At 44.5% G+C, this 17,760-nt stretch overlaps 1 protein-coding gene across 1 annotated transcript in view; it reads left to right on the forward strand.

Annotated features, from left to right (window-relative positions):
* Window positions 1-17,760, forward strand: part of ABLIM3 (actin binding LIM protein family member 3) — a 770,500-nt gene that overhangs the window by 648,666 nt on the left and 104,074 nt on the right. The window contains exons 12-13 of the mRNA XM_069651389.1: window positions 1,268-1,397; window positions 14,819-14,917. Coding sequence (XP_069507490.1) covers window positions 1,268-1,397; window positions 14,819-14,917 — 229 coding nt within the window. The remainder of the gene's footprint in view (window positions 1-1,267; window positions 1,398-14,818; window positions 14,918-17,760) is intronic.

Here is a 17,760-nt window from a genome sequence, read left to right on the forward strand (position 1 = left end):
CCTTCAAAGAGCAAGTGTGGCCTCTCAAACATGACACCCTCCATTTTAGCTATACAACTCCTAATTCTGTCCAAGTCCTTCACAGCAGACTAGGACCTTTCCTCTCCCTAGCCTTATCTATTTCTGAAGAGGGACACACACCACTAACTGACTAGCGCCCATGCCATCCCTTTTCCTTCATATCCACTCAGCCCAATAAACCAGTGTGGAGCCCTCCAGTACCATGCACACACCAACATGCACTGAGAAGCACTGCATAGTTCCCAGAAATGGCAACAGACAAATACCTCTGCCACCACCCAGACTTACCCTAACTCAGCCTTCTGCACACTCATCAAACTGCTTACATCCCATTCCCTGCCATGTCTATCTTCCAGACAGAGTACTTTTGTGCCACCTCTCGCTCTACCTATCCATGCCTAACCTTCCAGGTGAGTGCCTCTTTCATCCCAAAACCTTCTAAGTCCCATCCCAACAGACCAGCATTGTGAAATATATGTCTAGGCCCACTGTCAACCCATCAGGCCAGCACTCATGCCAACCATAGTCCAGTCTTCCCTGACACCACAACACCTGTTCCGTTCCTGACCACCTCAAACCCGCCCACCAGCATATTAGCACCAATTGTTTTCTTAAGAATACATATTTCCCACTTCTGCCAGACCACCACTCAGATCATTTCTAAGCGCTTCATCTGAGAGCAGCTCCCAAAGCATTCACACACAATTGTTACAATTTTAGCTAATGGATCTTTTATGCTGGGTAACTGGCCTTTATTCCACATGGAACGCCGCAACTCCACCAGGGAACCGGGACTACCTATCCCAGTGGTTGTTATTTGCCATCAAGAATCTTGTAACAGAGGGAATCTAACCCATCGTACTGTAGTGAGGTGATATTGTGAAGTCTGGACAAGCATGTGAGCCAGTATTTAAGGGTACAGGGAGAGAGTGACTTTGAACACCATGTTCAAGGTTTCTGAATTGCTAAGTGGATACATGAAAAGGAATGAGTTAATATGACCATTTATCTGAAGCCCTGAGGAAGACTGTGAAAGGGTTGAAGCACATATTGGCTGTTTATGAACATTAAATATTAAAAGCAAACTAGATATCTGAGTTTTTGCATTTCACTAAGTTTTGTGATTTTGACAGGGAGCTTGGGCGCAGGTGACCAGTCTGTATTTTGATTCCCACTGTTCTTTTATGTAGTTAAGAATATTTAAACCATGTCTTTGTTGTCTTCCACATCCCCTCCACTCATCCAGGAGCTGTATGAAGGACTGGACCTGAGACAAAGAAGAGCCTCCAGTCCAGGCTACATTGACTCCCCGACCTACAGCCGACAAGGCATGTCACCCACAATGTCTCGCTCACCACAGCTCTACTACAGGTCAGGTAAGATGCTCTGCTAGACCACTCCCCATCAACTGGAAGCCAAGTGCAGCTTACACTGGTCACCGCCCTGCATTCTTTATGGGTATCAATGGGTAAGACCAAATGAAAGCATACATTTAGAGATGCAGGAACACACACACTATAGTACATGTGCATGAGCCTCAACCCAGCTAGGTATCCACAGGGCAAGGCTCAGAGATTACGCTATCACCATAGAGAACTTGCTAAAAGTGTGATCGGTGGCTCGAGCCTGCCGAGACACATGGATAGTGCCAGGCAACCGGGGGCATTTGTATCAGACCCTGCTAGTGATACTACCAAGAAAAGGAAACTGCTAGTTTCAGTCATTAAAATGGCTGCTGCACTAATGCTTCTGTATTTTGAATCAGTGCTGGAAGCTGTCCCAGAGCAGGGAAACTCACTTATAATTAATGGAATTGTGCACCATCCCAATTCCACTCCCATTATCCTGTTAGATAATGTAATGCAATTGCAATTTATTTCATGTATTTCATCTGTTCATTCAAAGGTTCTGTTCTATACCTTTATGGACAGTGTATTGTTTTGCCTCATGATTCCTTAGAGCTGGGGTCCACAACTTACAGCTCCCCAGATGTTTTGGGCTACATCTCCAATGATCCCTCATCCTTGACTATACTGGGTAGTATTGATGGGAGTTGTAGTTCAAAACATATGGAGAGCTAAAGGTTGAAGTACACTGCTTAGAGAATGCTCTAATGCCCCTTTGTACTTCATCGCCTAGTTCTCCTTGTTTACTTTGTGTGGTAATTTCTTGGTGAACAACATGTTTCAAGACAACTTTCCTTCATCAGGTGCTTAAATAAAAACAAAATAGTATATGTTCATGAAAAAAATCACACTGCTTGCTCTTACGCTATTACCCATCAACAAATCCCACAATATATCTGCTCAATTTTCCAACTCCCTTATGTTTCCAAACTTCAGTTTTCCCTGTGGTGTAACTGGGTGTAAAACGTGCACCCATCACAGTGCCACTGTTCTGTAGAAAAAAATCTCATTGCTACCTGATGTAGTTCTTTTTCAAAATGGTGGGCAATATTGCAATGAGAAAATGATGGTGCATGTAATTAATTGCAGCATTTTTAAACACTCTTCTTTTGTTATGTTATTTAGTATTTATATTGTGCACATCATTCCCATGATGGTCTCAAAGCACGTAGTGTTTCCCATGTAGAGGTGAAATGTGGTCCTCCCCAGAATTGCAGCACGACTGTGGTCTTTGGGGCAAAAAGGAAACAGGGTAGAGGAGAGTTTGAACAGGAAAGAAATAGAAAAGTCAGGGAGAGAAAAATGGACAGACTTAACTCGCAACATGTGGGAAAATGAAAACATAAGCATGAGTGATAATGATCATTGTGAAGCGGAATTAAAAAACAGAGGTTGGCTCGAGGGAAATCCCCCGTGTCCAAAAAGCAGAAGAGTCAAGAAATGTGAAAATTACTGCTTATTAATTCCAAAGCAGGGATAGGCAGCGTCCCAATGCACTCTCAGTTCATTGCAGGCTGGTAGCAAGAATATATTCCGCTGTTATATTTCTGGACCTTAAGCGAAATGGGATTGGGTGAACCGTATAGACAGATTTACATCCCATAAGGAATAGATGATCTTATTGGTCTGGCCATATTGGATAGATCTGCCTAGCACCACCCAAAGGAGGCCAGTGTGAGCTTTCTCAACTTGGGAAATGTACTAGTATGTGAACACAATGATGGGTGGAGAGAATGGCTTTAGAGTCCCGCCTGTTTCTCACCAATATTATCACGTCTCAGACTCCTCTACCCCTGATCAAGGTCATTCCAACCTCCTGCTTCATGCTGTGTTACATTTTTGCACCTTCTGTCTTCAGTTGGGTGGGAAGAACAGTTTCTGTCTGTCTCGGATGGATGGGTCTTGTTTGCTAGGTTCGGATCACTTGTGTAGGGATGATTACTTTTAGTTTCTCTGTTTGCATTTATTAGGAATTTCAGCCTTCGCCCTTGCAGGTCTTCTATATTTTCTGTTGACTCGAAACTCTCTCAGCGTTCTTTGGTTGGGTTGGGCACAGTAACTGCACTGCCAGCTCTGCTTTGCGTTTCTCAAGGAAATCAGTGTGTCAGGCCACTCCCTGTGTTTTGAGCCTTTCCAATGTCTTCCATTCATTTCAATGCAGCTGTGTCTTCCATCTTTATTTTCATGGCTGTTCATGTTAGTTGCTTTTAGGTGTCAATGAGCAGTTCATGTGTGTTCTTTTGCACCTAGCTAATGCCTCTACGTGTGTGTTCAGCCATGTCGCATTTTCATGATTATGTTGGTGATGTCATCCAGTAGTGGTCAGTGAATGGCTTCTGTCATTTTGGTGGTATGCTGGGCAAGGGGCTTTGAGGCCCCCACAACAATGATAGGGGCACCCACAACAATCCCCCTCTGGTCCAGTTATGGACCACACATACTCAAGACCCCTCCCCACTGATGGGTTTATTGTGGTGCCACACCTTTGCCACCCCCCTCAGGTCGCTTAACCTCCTTCTGGGTTGGTTCATGTTCCGGGTCATCTCCTACTCTTCACTCTGCTCAGCTTCAGCAACCTCTTTCTGCTCTGATGTGCATCAAAGCTGGTGTATTCAATGGCAACTGGGTACATTCTTCTCCTCCATTTGGGTGGCACCTTCATGTGAGCTTCAGGCCCAATGTTGGTCTGCGAATATTGCTGCCTCCTCTCATGCCATATACCCTTGAGATGTGTCTGCAGACTTCTTTCCCTCCAATCCTTACTGAATCTTCATTTTTTCAATTTAGTGGCAATATTCTTGAGGGCATTCTGGACAGAGGTCTGCCTACTTTTCTACCCATGTGAGCATCTTGAACTTCTTTGCCACACCTTGATGGTATTCATCATTCTCTCCCTCTGAACCATCTCCACTGGAACTGCCAGGAGCACTTGTTCGATGCATCCCTGCAGCCTTAGACCCATTCTTCTCTTTCAAACTCATGTCCATATACTGGCAGCTGGTGTCTATTGCAGCATTCACGCAGTCCTCTTACCCCTCTTGGGGCACTGCAATTCTCCTTGTGTTACAATTCCTTTCTCTGGGCCTTTCAGTATATATTGTATCAGGTCATCTGCATTCGAGCAATCCGGAATAATTGTCCATATTTTCATGTAACTGTTCTCATTGGGCAATATCTTCTGTGCCATTCGTCGTAGTGTAACCTGCTTCCTCTGGAACCACCACAGAAGTCTTGTAGTTGTTCATGGCCTGGGAAGTGGGAGAGTACATGTAGCAGCCCTCCACTGAATCCTCCCTCCCCACGCAGGTGATGTGTATTGTCACTATATATATTGTTATTGGTGTTGGACAAATTGATCATACAAGCACTCATGTTTTTAAAATTGATAATGCAGCTCTATTGGAGCTGCTTCATCTCTTCACAACACTAGTGAGGGGTCAGTTCATTGCTGCACACATTTAGGGGACATGCTTGTTCAGGTGCATAATGCAGGAAGAATAGATTATCCTTGTTCACACTCATAGGAGGGGACAGAAGAAGAGAGAACAGGGTACAAAATAATCATAAACACAATGTGTCTCAGCAGTGCAAATCCACAGGTTGCAAGTGTAGGTGGTACAATGTTCTTAGCGATTCATTATCTATTAATTTCAAAGTACAACGTGTGACCCTTGCCACCACAACCAGGGAGGCAACTTAGGTGACGATCCAGTACTTCTAGAGAGATCCTTCAGTCCATCGAAAATGTTTTTTTTCCCTTTTGAAAGTTGCCATCCCAAATTCATTTTCTTCTCCACCCCCGAAAATATTTCTCTTGTGCCTGTCCCCCTTTGTCATTCACTTGCACAACATGTATATTATGAGTTGCTCCACATCCTGGAACCTTGAGTCCAAGTGCTAAGTAGTAAAACAGTCAGTGTATGAAAACGACATTTGTATGAGGGGACAAAGGGGTTGGGGATCACACAATCAGAGGGCTTTTCTTATGACAGCTTGTGACACTTGGGCTAGGCATTAGGCTGGGTCCCACAGGCCCTCCTGGCGATAGGCCTTCTTTCTTTGCTCGCGGTCTCTGGTCAAGGTTCATTCGCTGTGCATTCGTCTGGTATTTAGTTAAACATCCCTTTGTGCCTGAAACACAGAGAAAACTGGGTGAGTTTCTCGAAATGTATATACATGTTCTTTATCACATACTATCATTGCCTGTGTCCTTTCTACTAATGCTCCTTTCGTTTACTTATCTCCTCCCTTCATCTAATTCACATCTCACACTCTCATCACCCAATCCATTTCTATCCTTAATGTCATGCATGTTATTGTTGCTCTCCAAATTCCTCTGGAGCATGGACTGTCCCATTTTCCTTTACCCGCATGATAGAGACAAGGAACGCAACAGACACGACAGCAACATAGTCCTTTTCCAGTCCTTGCCACTTCTGTTCTTCTTCTGGGTACGTCCTTAATATGGATTAATTCATCCTGCAGAGGCCAGATGGGGTCAAAAATCATAATGAAATAATGGGCAGAATGTTACTCCCCTTTTAATGAACTCTCCCTTCTCCTGCGTGTGGTGCCTTGGCCTTGCTGCTGTGCGACTCCTCCATGTGATGAGCTGACGATTTCTGTGTCTCTGTGTTCGGGGACAATGTGATGGTGACTGCTCTCACGAAATGTCCAAGATGCTTTCTTTTGGCAAATAACGCTGAACTTGCCCCTTGGGATTGCTGTGTTTGCTGGTAGGCCTGCATGGGCTGTCTTTGACTTGGCATTTTCCCCTTGTCTGTCCCCTTTACGTTTTTGGTGTACCTGAAAAACATAGCTGCCACCTCCCTAACCTTTTTTCTTACACTGAATCAAGCGCAGGTGATGGGTGAGTTTATGCAGGTATAAGGTATGTGTACACATGTTTGCCTACCATCTCTAGCACATACATTTCTGTCTCTTCTCCAAATACATTTAGTCTTACATCTCATATAAAACATTACATTTAAAGTCATTAACAAAAAATGTATATACTTGTTATAGTTACATTTTGTACACTTCATAAAAATGTTATTTTTCTCCTCTTCTTTGAGGGCCACCTTACAAGAGCCATGCTTCATCGGTGTCTTTTTCCTGTACAAAAAGATGCTCCTCATTGAATGCCTCTACTTCACTTTCACTTCCTATCTGTTACTCACACGAACCCCCTTCTCCTCGCCTAGAGATCAATAGAGGACCTTCCACACTCCTTTAACTTCCCTCAATACTTACTAGCTGTTCCTATTCACCTATCCCCCTTCTAAAAGTACCTACCTCCTCAAGTGTTGCCCCTTCTGGTTACATTGTTATTCGACCCCAACGATACTACATAAGAGAATGACATTCCTAACCTTATGACACATCCAGGGTCCACTAAAAGTATATAAAATGTGGTATTACTTACTGGGATACGCTGCTTCTTTACTTGCAGAGGCCTTCCTATTTTGCCCGTTGTGCTTCCCTCTGCAGCCCCTCCTTGCTGGCCTTTGTCCTTTGTTCATTTAAGACCCTCATTTTCGTTACCCCATCTGCTACTGTACTCAGTTGTAGAAATATTGTCTGGCATTGCTGCCCCTCCCCCCCAGCCACAGACAACAACAACAAAAAACTATGAAATAGCTCTCTGTTTCCTCCTAGTTTGCGCACTATACCTTCTCTTCCCAGACCTCCAACATTGTTCCCCTCAATGTGTGACCACCGTGTATGCCAATCAGATCACAGCATGATTAACTTTGATGTCAAATCCTCCTTCTTCCTGTTTTTATTTTTACTCAACACACGAAACCTATATTAAATACTCATTCAATTGGTATCAACATGCCTCCAGCTACCAAATGAGTCAGCCTGTCTCGTCATCAAGAACTGTCTCCATTACTCACTTCACTCCCTCATTCTTATCCCGTGTGAAATCACTCCGCCCCCTCACCATCGCAACTCTTGAGCTTGCTCGTAGCTTTTTGTCCTTGTTTCCTTTTCTGTGTGTGCCATTATTCTGAACAAAACTCCTTTTAGTACCTGTGACAGTCTGCCCTTTGTCCCTGCCAGTCATGTTGACTGTGCGCGTGTTTCATGTGGAACTATTTCCCATTTTAATGGTGTGCTGCTGTGTCTCCTCTAGCCATAGAATGCTGACATATATGATGTAGAAAATGGTCATCCTCTCCTAGAGCGGGGTCCCCACTTGAATGCCGGTATACCCCTTGTCTTGTGTGTGTATCTGCATTGCCTTGGTGCTTGCAATGGCCGCATTTGCCTGTGATGTGGGTTAAACTTGTGGTGCATGCACCTGCCACTGTGTGATCTTAGATGTACTGATCATGTGGTTATGCACGGTACTGTGAAGGGTGTGTTGTCCCCCCACCCCTCTCAAGTCTTGAAAATGTCCCTTCCCTTGTCTTTTGTTTTTTTGGTATTACCCAAATTGACCTTTTACAATTGACCTTCTGCACAATTGACCTTTATATTATTTTAGTTATTTTATATATGTATTGGGTTTGTTTTGGATTATAAATAATATAAGGGGATTGGGTGGGGCTTGCAGGTGTTTTTGGATTGGGTGGGGGGTTGCAGGGGGGTTTCCCCCGCATATATGTCCTAATTGACCTTCTAAATTAGGTAAATTCTCCCGAGGTCAATTCTCCCAAGGTCAATTGTGAAAAGGTCAATTACTATACATCCGTTTTTTTCACTTGCATGCTTGAAAATTATGTCCTAATCTTATGCAGACGTCCTTTCTCCCGCTCCCTATTATCATCGTTTGCACAGCTAAACTTTGTGTGTTTATATCCGGGGCTTCCTACTTCCCATAATGATCTGTCTGTGTCGTTGTGGCCCTATCTTAACCCTTAAATCTATTCCTGCCTCACTAGGCATGAGTGGGGAAACATTGAGCAAGCGTCTCCCTTTGCCAAATCATCTTGCAATGCATCTAAGTCCAAAAGTGGTTACATAAATCAGGAGCGCCTCTCCCCCCTGTGTGGCTGTCTTTCCCTTCAGAATATCCATTGAATTGCTAAGGAAATTACTTGCAAGGCCATAATGATATATATACAAATATATTCTCTAATATGTCTCTGCGCCGTGCTCAAATGGAAAGCTTGAATAATACCTGGCTTGGTGTCAAACTTTTGGACAGCAGATCTATTGTGCCTTGAAAACTGAAAAATCTGCAATTGCGACCGAACAAATTGTTGTTTAAACCAGAGGATATCCTTGCCCAATATAACCTCAAAAAACTAATCAATTTTCCATTATACATACATTACCATGTACAATATCCTCCTAATCCACACTCTTCTCATTGCGCCTGCCTTATTAAAAACCCCCAACCTTAAATTCATTCAAGTAAAATAGCCACTCTAATCGTCCCCACCAAGTTACCTCCACTGTCAAAACAACATTATTACCCATATATTTCGTGAAAGCCGTAATAGGAATAACCAATCCAATTAATCCTGTCCATGGCTCGTATTTAAAACATATATTTATCTCCCCTAACAATGTCAGTCAAAAATCACTTTGCTCAGTATATACAGGGTTTTGGTTCATCCTGGTATAGATAAGAGTTACACATTTTTTGCGTTGCCTTGTCCACCAATCCACACTAGTCATATGCTATACATCATCTATGCCCTTACTCAATCCTATACATTCTCATCAAGTCTCATGCCCTACTCATCCGTTTCTTCCTGTGTTCAGCGGATGCGCTCCAGATTACTAATTGGCGACAGTAGGGTCTGTAGTCCTAGATGCAGACAGAACTGAGTTTCACCATTAAATGGGCAAAAACACTGCAGAGAATTGAATGTTTACACTTCCAACACAAGACCTGATGTCTTGCTGATACATTGTGTAAGGCAGAGCTTTACAAATGCCTGCTCAGCTATTCTTTGTCAGGAAGCTCAATCCCGCAAAATATGTGACTAAAGAGTGCATTGTTATACATAGACAAATCCTGAAATGCCATTTTCCTCTTCAATAAGCGACTGCCCTGATGAATTGTTCAAAACGGAATCAAGTCAAATGGAACATGTGCTGCTGTTGAATTATGTGTTATTCATTATCCCAATATAAGTGTGCACCCTTGTGTGTTAGGCACCACAAATCACTCTACCCTCTTTAATTAACTTGCGCTATGGCCATCTTGTCTTCTGTTTCCCAAACAACATCTCATAACCCCCTTACACTCTATCCCAGCCATCTCCTACCTTGTCAAAAGGTTAAAAAAACCTTTTCAAAGACTCCCCTCTCAGCACCTCTGCCATTTCTCAAGTTGACACCCCATCATTGCCAGAAAACCTGCGCCTCCTTTACCTTGCATTTTACGATCCCTGGGTTCCATGCATTTTTCCATCCTGCATAAATACTTGCATTGCCATTAATTGTCATATAATCAAAGTAAAAATTCCTATATTGAAATGCCAACGTGTGTTGCTTCTCCCATACACCTGCCACTCAAAAACGTTTCTCCTTTGGAGATTGTCCCCACATATCACACTTCAGTTACCCCCCCAAAATGCTCAGTACATTTGACTTTTGCTTGCTTAATTTTTACCTCATGTCGCCCCAAAACATAGGCTGACAGACCAACCACATGCGTTATCGCTCGCTGAGCTAGATAGAGTCAGCTTTGCCTGCCTGAGCTTCACCCTCCCTCATTGCCTGTGGCTTCACACTGCATGCTGGTAGAAATATAATCTCCTTCAAACCCCTTATAAAAAAACTCTTTGTTCTACATGGGAGTTTTTGTCTTCCCGCAGGCAAAGCAGTACCTTGAGAATTGAGACACATAAAAGAAACACAGATATCAGAAGAACAACCGCGGCATAACGAAAGAAAAAGGATAGTAAAAAAGACACACACACACAATTACTGTATTTCTCAGCACACCCTGCATTACACACTACACACAATTTGTGCATTTCTCAACACACACTGCATGACACACACACAATTTATGTGTTTCTCAGTACATACTGCACATTCTATTCAAGTGCACTCAAAACACACACACAGACACACACACACACACACATACACCCACGAGCCACCTTCACTTTTGACCTCTGCCATAGGTCAGTCCATCATTCTTCCACATGCTTCTTAAGCCCATCCCAGTAGTGGCACACCCTTCATTTTGCAAACCTTCAAACCCTCAATGTTTTTCATTTTCCTTCAGCAACCCCTCTGTGCTTCACTGTGGGTCACAATGCATGTCTCAATTTCCATAAACAGTGAACCAATTCTCTCAAAATCACAACAAGCCTTTCCGGCTCATCAGCATCAAAAAGAGCGTGCTACGTGCGCCACCCTCTCTGTGTTATCTGCCCGTAAAGGCCTATGTAGAATACTTTCATGTGCTCCTCGAGCCAGTTCAAGCCACAGTCCACCGAAATAGAATCCACCACCTTCTAAGCAATTTAAGTCTAATCCACCAACCTCACATGTGACATCACAACCCCTAAAAAGAAAACCCTGATGCTCCAGGGTATAGCCTCACTTCATAGAAACCTAGAAACAATAAAAACATACCATAAATACACAGCCATCTTCCTGCCTAACAGGGTAAACCTCCAAATTACATGGTCCCTCTTCCATAGCATCGCCATACAGGAATACATTTCCAAGAGATAAATTAGCAAACCACCTTCCGTGATATAAGCTAGCTTTTTCTGCTAACACCTATACACAGGTAACCATACATAATCATCCATGAACCAAGCTGAATTGCCTAACTCACAGGAAAAACTTGTTTTTGTTTTTTTTCAAATATTGTTCTTCCATAAACCAAGGTAGCACCTTGATTTACAGCTAACCCTTTTCTTTTCATTTTCTTTTCATTAGAACAACACGAAACAATAGACAACAAACTTAACTCCCTCACACCTGTTTTTGTCAGATTTATGGGCCAATACTTACAACTACTTTGTGGAATTGCTGAAGCCCCCAGACTCGTCGTCACTCCCACAGCCTGCCACCCCCACCTTCTGATCTGTGGATGTCCCACAAGGAGCAGGCAGCAATGCAGTGGAGGCGGCATTTGTCGCTGAAGGCATTAGCAACCATCCTCTGCTACCGGTTTGAAGTGGAATTAAAAAACAGAGGTTGACTCGAGGGAAATCCCCTGTGCCCAAGAAACAGAGATTACTTTGAGATAGGATTCAACACATTATGTTTTGATACAATTAGGTATCCAGACAGGGTGTGTATTTGGTTGTGAATCTTCAGAAGGAAATTGATGTGGGCAAAACCTATTCTTATAACACGCACTGTTACTGTGTCAATTCAATGACCTTTTCAATTCGACCCATGTCCTCTTTTTCATGCATATGTTCATCTGACAGCCCCCCATTTTATAATGTGTGAGGTCCATAACCATTGAACCACTGCATCGGGCGGCCTTTTTGAGGATGACAGGTGGGTTTTGTATGAGGATGTGCTGTGAAATCCATCCCACTTTAGTGCAATCAGTTTTGACTCCTTGTGTTTGTCTCCGCCAAGTGGCAAAAGGTACCGATTTTGCAGTTTCCTGTTTGGGGACTGTGCCAACTCTTTGTTTCAAGTTGTACTAATTGTGGGGCTTGCCCATGAAAGTGGATGGAATTTCTCTGTGTCTACTGTCTACTCCCAGTTGGCATGAAAGTGCTTGCCTGTGAATGCGGGAGCGAAAATGAAACCTTTTCTAGGTCATGTTAATTCTGCACTGTGTAATGTTGAATCAGAAATAAAAATCACTAAGTCGGTTTCAATGTCGAACTTGTCTTCATATTTGCGTCTCCTCGGCCTGATTTTGTTGAAATGGAATCCAGGCTGACAGAGAAATGAAACTGAAGCAATGGGGGGCGTAGTGGATGTGTAGTGTGAAACCATTACAACCACTCTAGCTAAGTGTGGTAATTGACCCTCGATTTATTTTGTAAAATACATTCTGAGCTAATCGGTTTAATTCCCCACTTGCATAATAAGGTATTTCTTCCATATCTATTGTGAAGCCTGTGGAAAAAAAAGCAAATTGCACAAGACAGCCAGAGAGGAAGAACATATGAGCATGTCTTGCATTTGTTTCTCTTGCACATGGACCTGCTTGCCTACTTTACAGCTACTGAATAAGGTCTACGCTGAAACATGCCGCGCATCAAGAAATTACCACAGTACGGGGGTGCTGCGAAGAGGAGTGCAAAGGACCATTCCATGTATGGTACTACAATGTCCTGTAGAGCTTAACTCCGAGAGGCATAGGAAAGGGCACCCAAGGGCATTCTCATGAAGCTGGGAAGGAATTGAATTAATTAAATGTACAGATTAAAACGGAATCAAATCACTTAAAATAGAAAATGCACTGTGGAATGGGAGGTTGAATTATGCCAAAAAGTGGTAGCCACCCTGCAGCTGTCTATTGACATTGCAGCTGCGTCACCATCCCAATGCGATGCGGGGCACCCCAAAGCGGTGTGCCCTTCCTAGTAGCAAACCATGTGCTATTGATCTGATTTGGTTGCAGGATCCCTTGCAATGACACAGTGCACACGTGTACCACACCATGTGGGGTGACATTGCCAGCGGGAGTGCAGCGGCCAGCCTTGCCTTAGGCAACTACGTGCTCCCAAAGGGTGCCTTGCACCGCGCCAGGTGTGGAGGAGGTCTGCCGCACATGCATGTGGCTGCAGCAATGTGCATTCTTCTCTTGCTTCCCGGTGACTGCAGTGCATGTGTCTGGGCACCAAAATGCAGATATGTGAATGAGACGCGTCCACTACCACACGTTCTGGGCTTTAACATGCAGACATGACCTAACGCTTCCGGTCTCATGTCATTATGTACAGAAACAGAGGGAGAGTGAGGCACGCACTCCAGTTCCCAGTGTTGAATACCTGCTGCTATTTCAAGTTGCTGTTCTCCTCCAAGCGCTTCCATGTCTCTAACAATCTTCAGGGAGGCTGTCTTTTCAGGTGTTACAGATTAGTCTCAATTGGTCTCAAGGAATTCTGGTAGCTGTAGTCTGTTTTGGTAACCAGGAACCAACTCCCCTCCAAAAGCACAATTTGTTCCTGGTGTGGGGAGGGGGGAAAACCAATGATGTGGCTCTCCTGGGTAGGGCATGGTGACCCCGGTGCTTTATCTATCTCATGTCATGTCACAGATTTCAGCCAACTCCAAGCCATGAGTGCCCCTGTCTCTAGTCCTGCCCTTATTACATATGGCCAGGGGAGTTTCTAGGTCTGGAAAAGACCCGGGGCTAAGCTGATGTCAGAACTGTTGGGACTGGGGGCTAGCTAGTCTTTTGGCTGTAGCTCCTGAGATTCTATCCGGGGCTACAACCAAAAGATCAGGGGCTATAGCCCCTTAGCCCCCCCCCTAGCAACGCCCCTGCATATGGCCAATGTGTATTCAGAGTTGTTTCGTCTTGTGCAAAAAGTTATAACTGTACAGTTGGTAAGCGGATGCACCAAGTCCGGGATAGACACACGTCTGGACTGCACGCTCCCTTTGTGTCGTATAATGCCCATGTATATGGTCCATGTCACAATCTGAACAACCCTTTGAAACAAGTAAAAGGACACACAATGTGTGTTCCGAGACTTCGAATCGAGAGACACTGCACATGGACCCCTAGTACTGCACATATAACAAGGCTGTGTGTTAATCAGCTGCAATGCACATGGACCAACTAGGGTGCACTTGGCCAGTGGCATTACACAGTGGGCAAAGCCACTGCAGAGAGAGCACTGGCACTGCATGTAGGCACTCGGGATTGAGCATTGACACTGCATGTGACCCTAAGAAACTGCACATGGACCATCGACACTGCATATGTGCCACCAGCTCTGCACACTGAATAGCGACACAGCACATGAATCGCCTTCGTTGTACATGAACCAATGAACAGCAAGTTGAATAACTGCACTAGAGGCCAGTAACCATGTGCATTGTTGAAGGACACTGCACATAGACCAACAACGCAGCACATGCACAAACACCACTATTGGTCAACAACACTGCCCATCGATCAAGGACAATGCGCATGGACCTAGAACACAGTGCGCCTGACAGCGACAGTGAACGTGGACAACAACTTTGCACATACCCCACAGCACAATGGGGCTTGCCTCAAATGACCCTCATGGCTTGGACATGGTGTAAATATGTGTCAAACCCATACCCAGCATGGACACCTCATGGCTATCCACTGGGCTGCGTGGCTCAGCCGTTTAGCCATAGGCGTAGCAGCACCCTTTATCCACGGTCCATTTTGCCCAGTCACAGCTGCCACAACATCTAAGCACTGTTCCTTGTACTTACAAGTGTTGTCCTGCCTTTGTTCTTTCTCGGTCACTCTTGCTTCTTGCTTTCTTTACTATGCGCTTTTCAAGGCACAGAGAGTGGGCGGAGCTCCCCGTACTATAGCCAGTTAGATGTGAGGTCTTCGACGCCAACCATTTACCAGCCACCCAGGCATTTCCACGTTCCAGGTAGGCCCCAAAGTTCCTCGGAGCAGCACGCAGTGTTGTGGCCGTTTCTGTCTGAATGCATGCGTACTTGTGGCTGGCGCTAAGTTCTAGCTTCCGGTTTGCCTGGAGTGCTCGCATAGCATCCAGTCAAGCCAACATTGCCGGATACGAACATACCCTTACTCCATGTGTCTTGCTGCACATTTAAAGCCCTTTTCGGATAGGGGTCCTCACACCATACATTTCAAAAGACTCAATTAAAAGGCAGTCAACTGCACTCTTGGTTTTTAGCCTCTTAAACGGTGCCACTGCAGGTGGAAAACATGGCTGCCAAAAAATGAAGAGGGGGCACAAACAATGCACTCAATATCCCAGACTGTCCCTTACCTCGCTCATAATATTATCCAATTGGATAGAAGCATATTTAAGGGGAAATCCTTTGTGTCAAGCTCTTACACTCATCAGAGAAGTGGGGGCATTACATGTTTTCATTTATTTTGGAAATGTGACGAAAGTTAATTTAAGAAGCCCATGGCCTAGGAATGCACCTACTGTAATGATTGGTGACCAGGGCTGAGTGCAGAAGCTAGAAACCAAGAGTGTACACGCCCACCATTAATCTCCTTCCTCCCAAACCCCTTCCACACGCGTAGTAGTGAAACATTGTTTCATGCCATTACAGCCACTTCCCTACATGGGGGCAGAACGGCCATTAGGGCAATCAGGCGATTTTATGAAGAGAGTTTGGGGGGGCAGGTGTCTTAGAGGCCATAAGGGCCACGACAAAGTCAGGTCAATGTTTATTCACCTTTTACATTTGGCCTTCTCACCTGAGGGTGGCTGCTTCAACCGGGAAGGTATTTCTTCTCCCAAAAATTAGGTACGCTTCCCGCAGAAACTGTGTGTTGTTTGCCCTACCATCTGGATGTGGCTCCTCCTGCAATTTGGGTAGGACCCCTCCCATATAATGTATGCACTACTTCCCAGGGTCCCTGCATGGCTTCTAGTACAGTTTGTATGTGCCATCTCCTACAGAAGACCAGTATGTGGTTTCTTGTTGCACAGTTGGAGTGTAAAACCTTCCACAATCTGGGAATGTCGCCTCCCTGAGTCTGTGGATGGCTCTTCCCATAGTCCCATAATTTGGGTGCACCGCCTTCCAAACACTGGGCATGGACTTTTCCACTGCCCAGATGAGCCTGCACCCACAATGTGGATATGGCTGATCGGAAAGGCTTGCTGTGCCTGCCCCCTCCGCCCCAGTCTGGGAATGAATCCTTCCACTATCTGCATGGGTGTCTCCCATAATCAATGTGTGGCTACAACAAATACCTTTTTTTATCTGATATTTGATAGATTTTGTGGCCTGTTGTTAAGATGTTGCTTTATTGACCACATGCACATCAGAATCGCAAAATGCATACCAAAACGATGAAACAACCTATAGAAAATAGAAAGGTGTATAAGGGAAGGCAAGGGAAGGCACTACCTTCTCTCGAACAGTGATTGGTAGTGGAATTCCTTGCTCCGAGAAGCATCAGTGTAACTTTGCATCAGCGTTCTGGCACTTAGCTTCAGAGCTAGATACACTCACTCAGCCCTGTGTAAGAAATCCATTATTTTGCAACCCATTCTGTAGGGGTGGGGGCACGAGACGGTACTTCAACTTCCCAGAAATCTAACCCTCTTGCTTTCTGGTAACCTCCTAATCTCAAGCCAGTAGCATATGCATAGCCAATGGACGCAGACATCTTTAAGGGGGCATGCATCCTGCGTTTCCATATGCACTCTGGAAGCACCATCAGGGTGGAGTGTGCACAGGTGTGTAAAGACAGACTAGCCAACTCCAACTCATGAGCGCAATACCCCAGTGAGATGGCATGCCCAGCAGAACCACAGGCAGAGCCTGGACACCTCACGCACGAGGCAGGGGATTCTAGCTTTCTTCATCTTTGTAACAGAAAATTGCTGCAACTGCGTGGCAACGCTACAGGCTGATCCTCCAAGAGCAGGGAATGCCACAACGAACACAAGAAGCCCGTGTTCCCAAAACAAAGCTTGCTTCATCCTGCCAAATAGAGATAGTCTCATCTTTTAGGCTTTCAGCCAAACAAACCTTTAACAGAAAGACTGATATATATAATAGCGCAGAAGGTGTGTACCTAGTTCCATGGGAAATCCAAAAATTGAATCTCTAGTAACTTTTGACTTACAAGACGGATTTGGCTGATATTTTACAAACAAAAAGGTTGTCACACTCCTCTCCCCATCCCCGGACTGGAAATTGTGGGAAAGATTTCTTAAAAAAGGAAAACATTATTAAGAAAACAAAAATAAACTTTTTTCGGCGGTCTCCCAATCTTTTTCCCATTGAGAAAATCTAAAACATTTCTGCACGGAATTGGACCCAATAAGAAACAACTTGGGCATGAATCGTTGACTTGATTTCCAGGAGTTTTTTTAACATATCTGATGGGTAGGGGCTGCCCCCTTCTGATAATATTATAGCTGTATCTCCCATGGTGCCATACAGAAGATTTTCAAAATGAAAAATCCACCATTTTTTTGTTGCTCAATGCGATTACCGCGGTTATAGCAGGGGAATGCGAAAATGAAAAGTGCAAAAAAAAGCTTTTAGGAGGGGGAAAGAGGTTGAAATCGCATCAGGCCAGACGTGAGGAGGGGAAAAGAGGACATCATGTGAAGTTGGTGAATGGGGGGTGGTCTGGGAAGCCAATTACTGTTCGGAAATGTTCGCATTATCGGGGGAATTTTAGGGGAATCTCACAAGATTACCACTGTGATAACAGAAGTTGCGCTTTGAAAAACAAAACAATGCTTCACAGGAGCATTATAGCGGTAAT

Source organism: Ambystoma mexicanum, chromosome 3p, assembly GCF_040938575.1.
Source record: "Ambystoma mexicanum isolate Mex_15411 chromosome 3p, UKY_AmexF1_1, whole genome shotgun sequence".
Classification (NCBI taxonomy): domain Eukaryota; kingdom Metazoa; phylum Chordata; class Amphibia; order Caudata; family Ambystomatidae; genus Ambystoma; species Ambystoma mexicanum.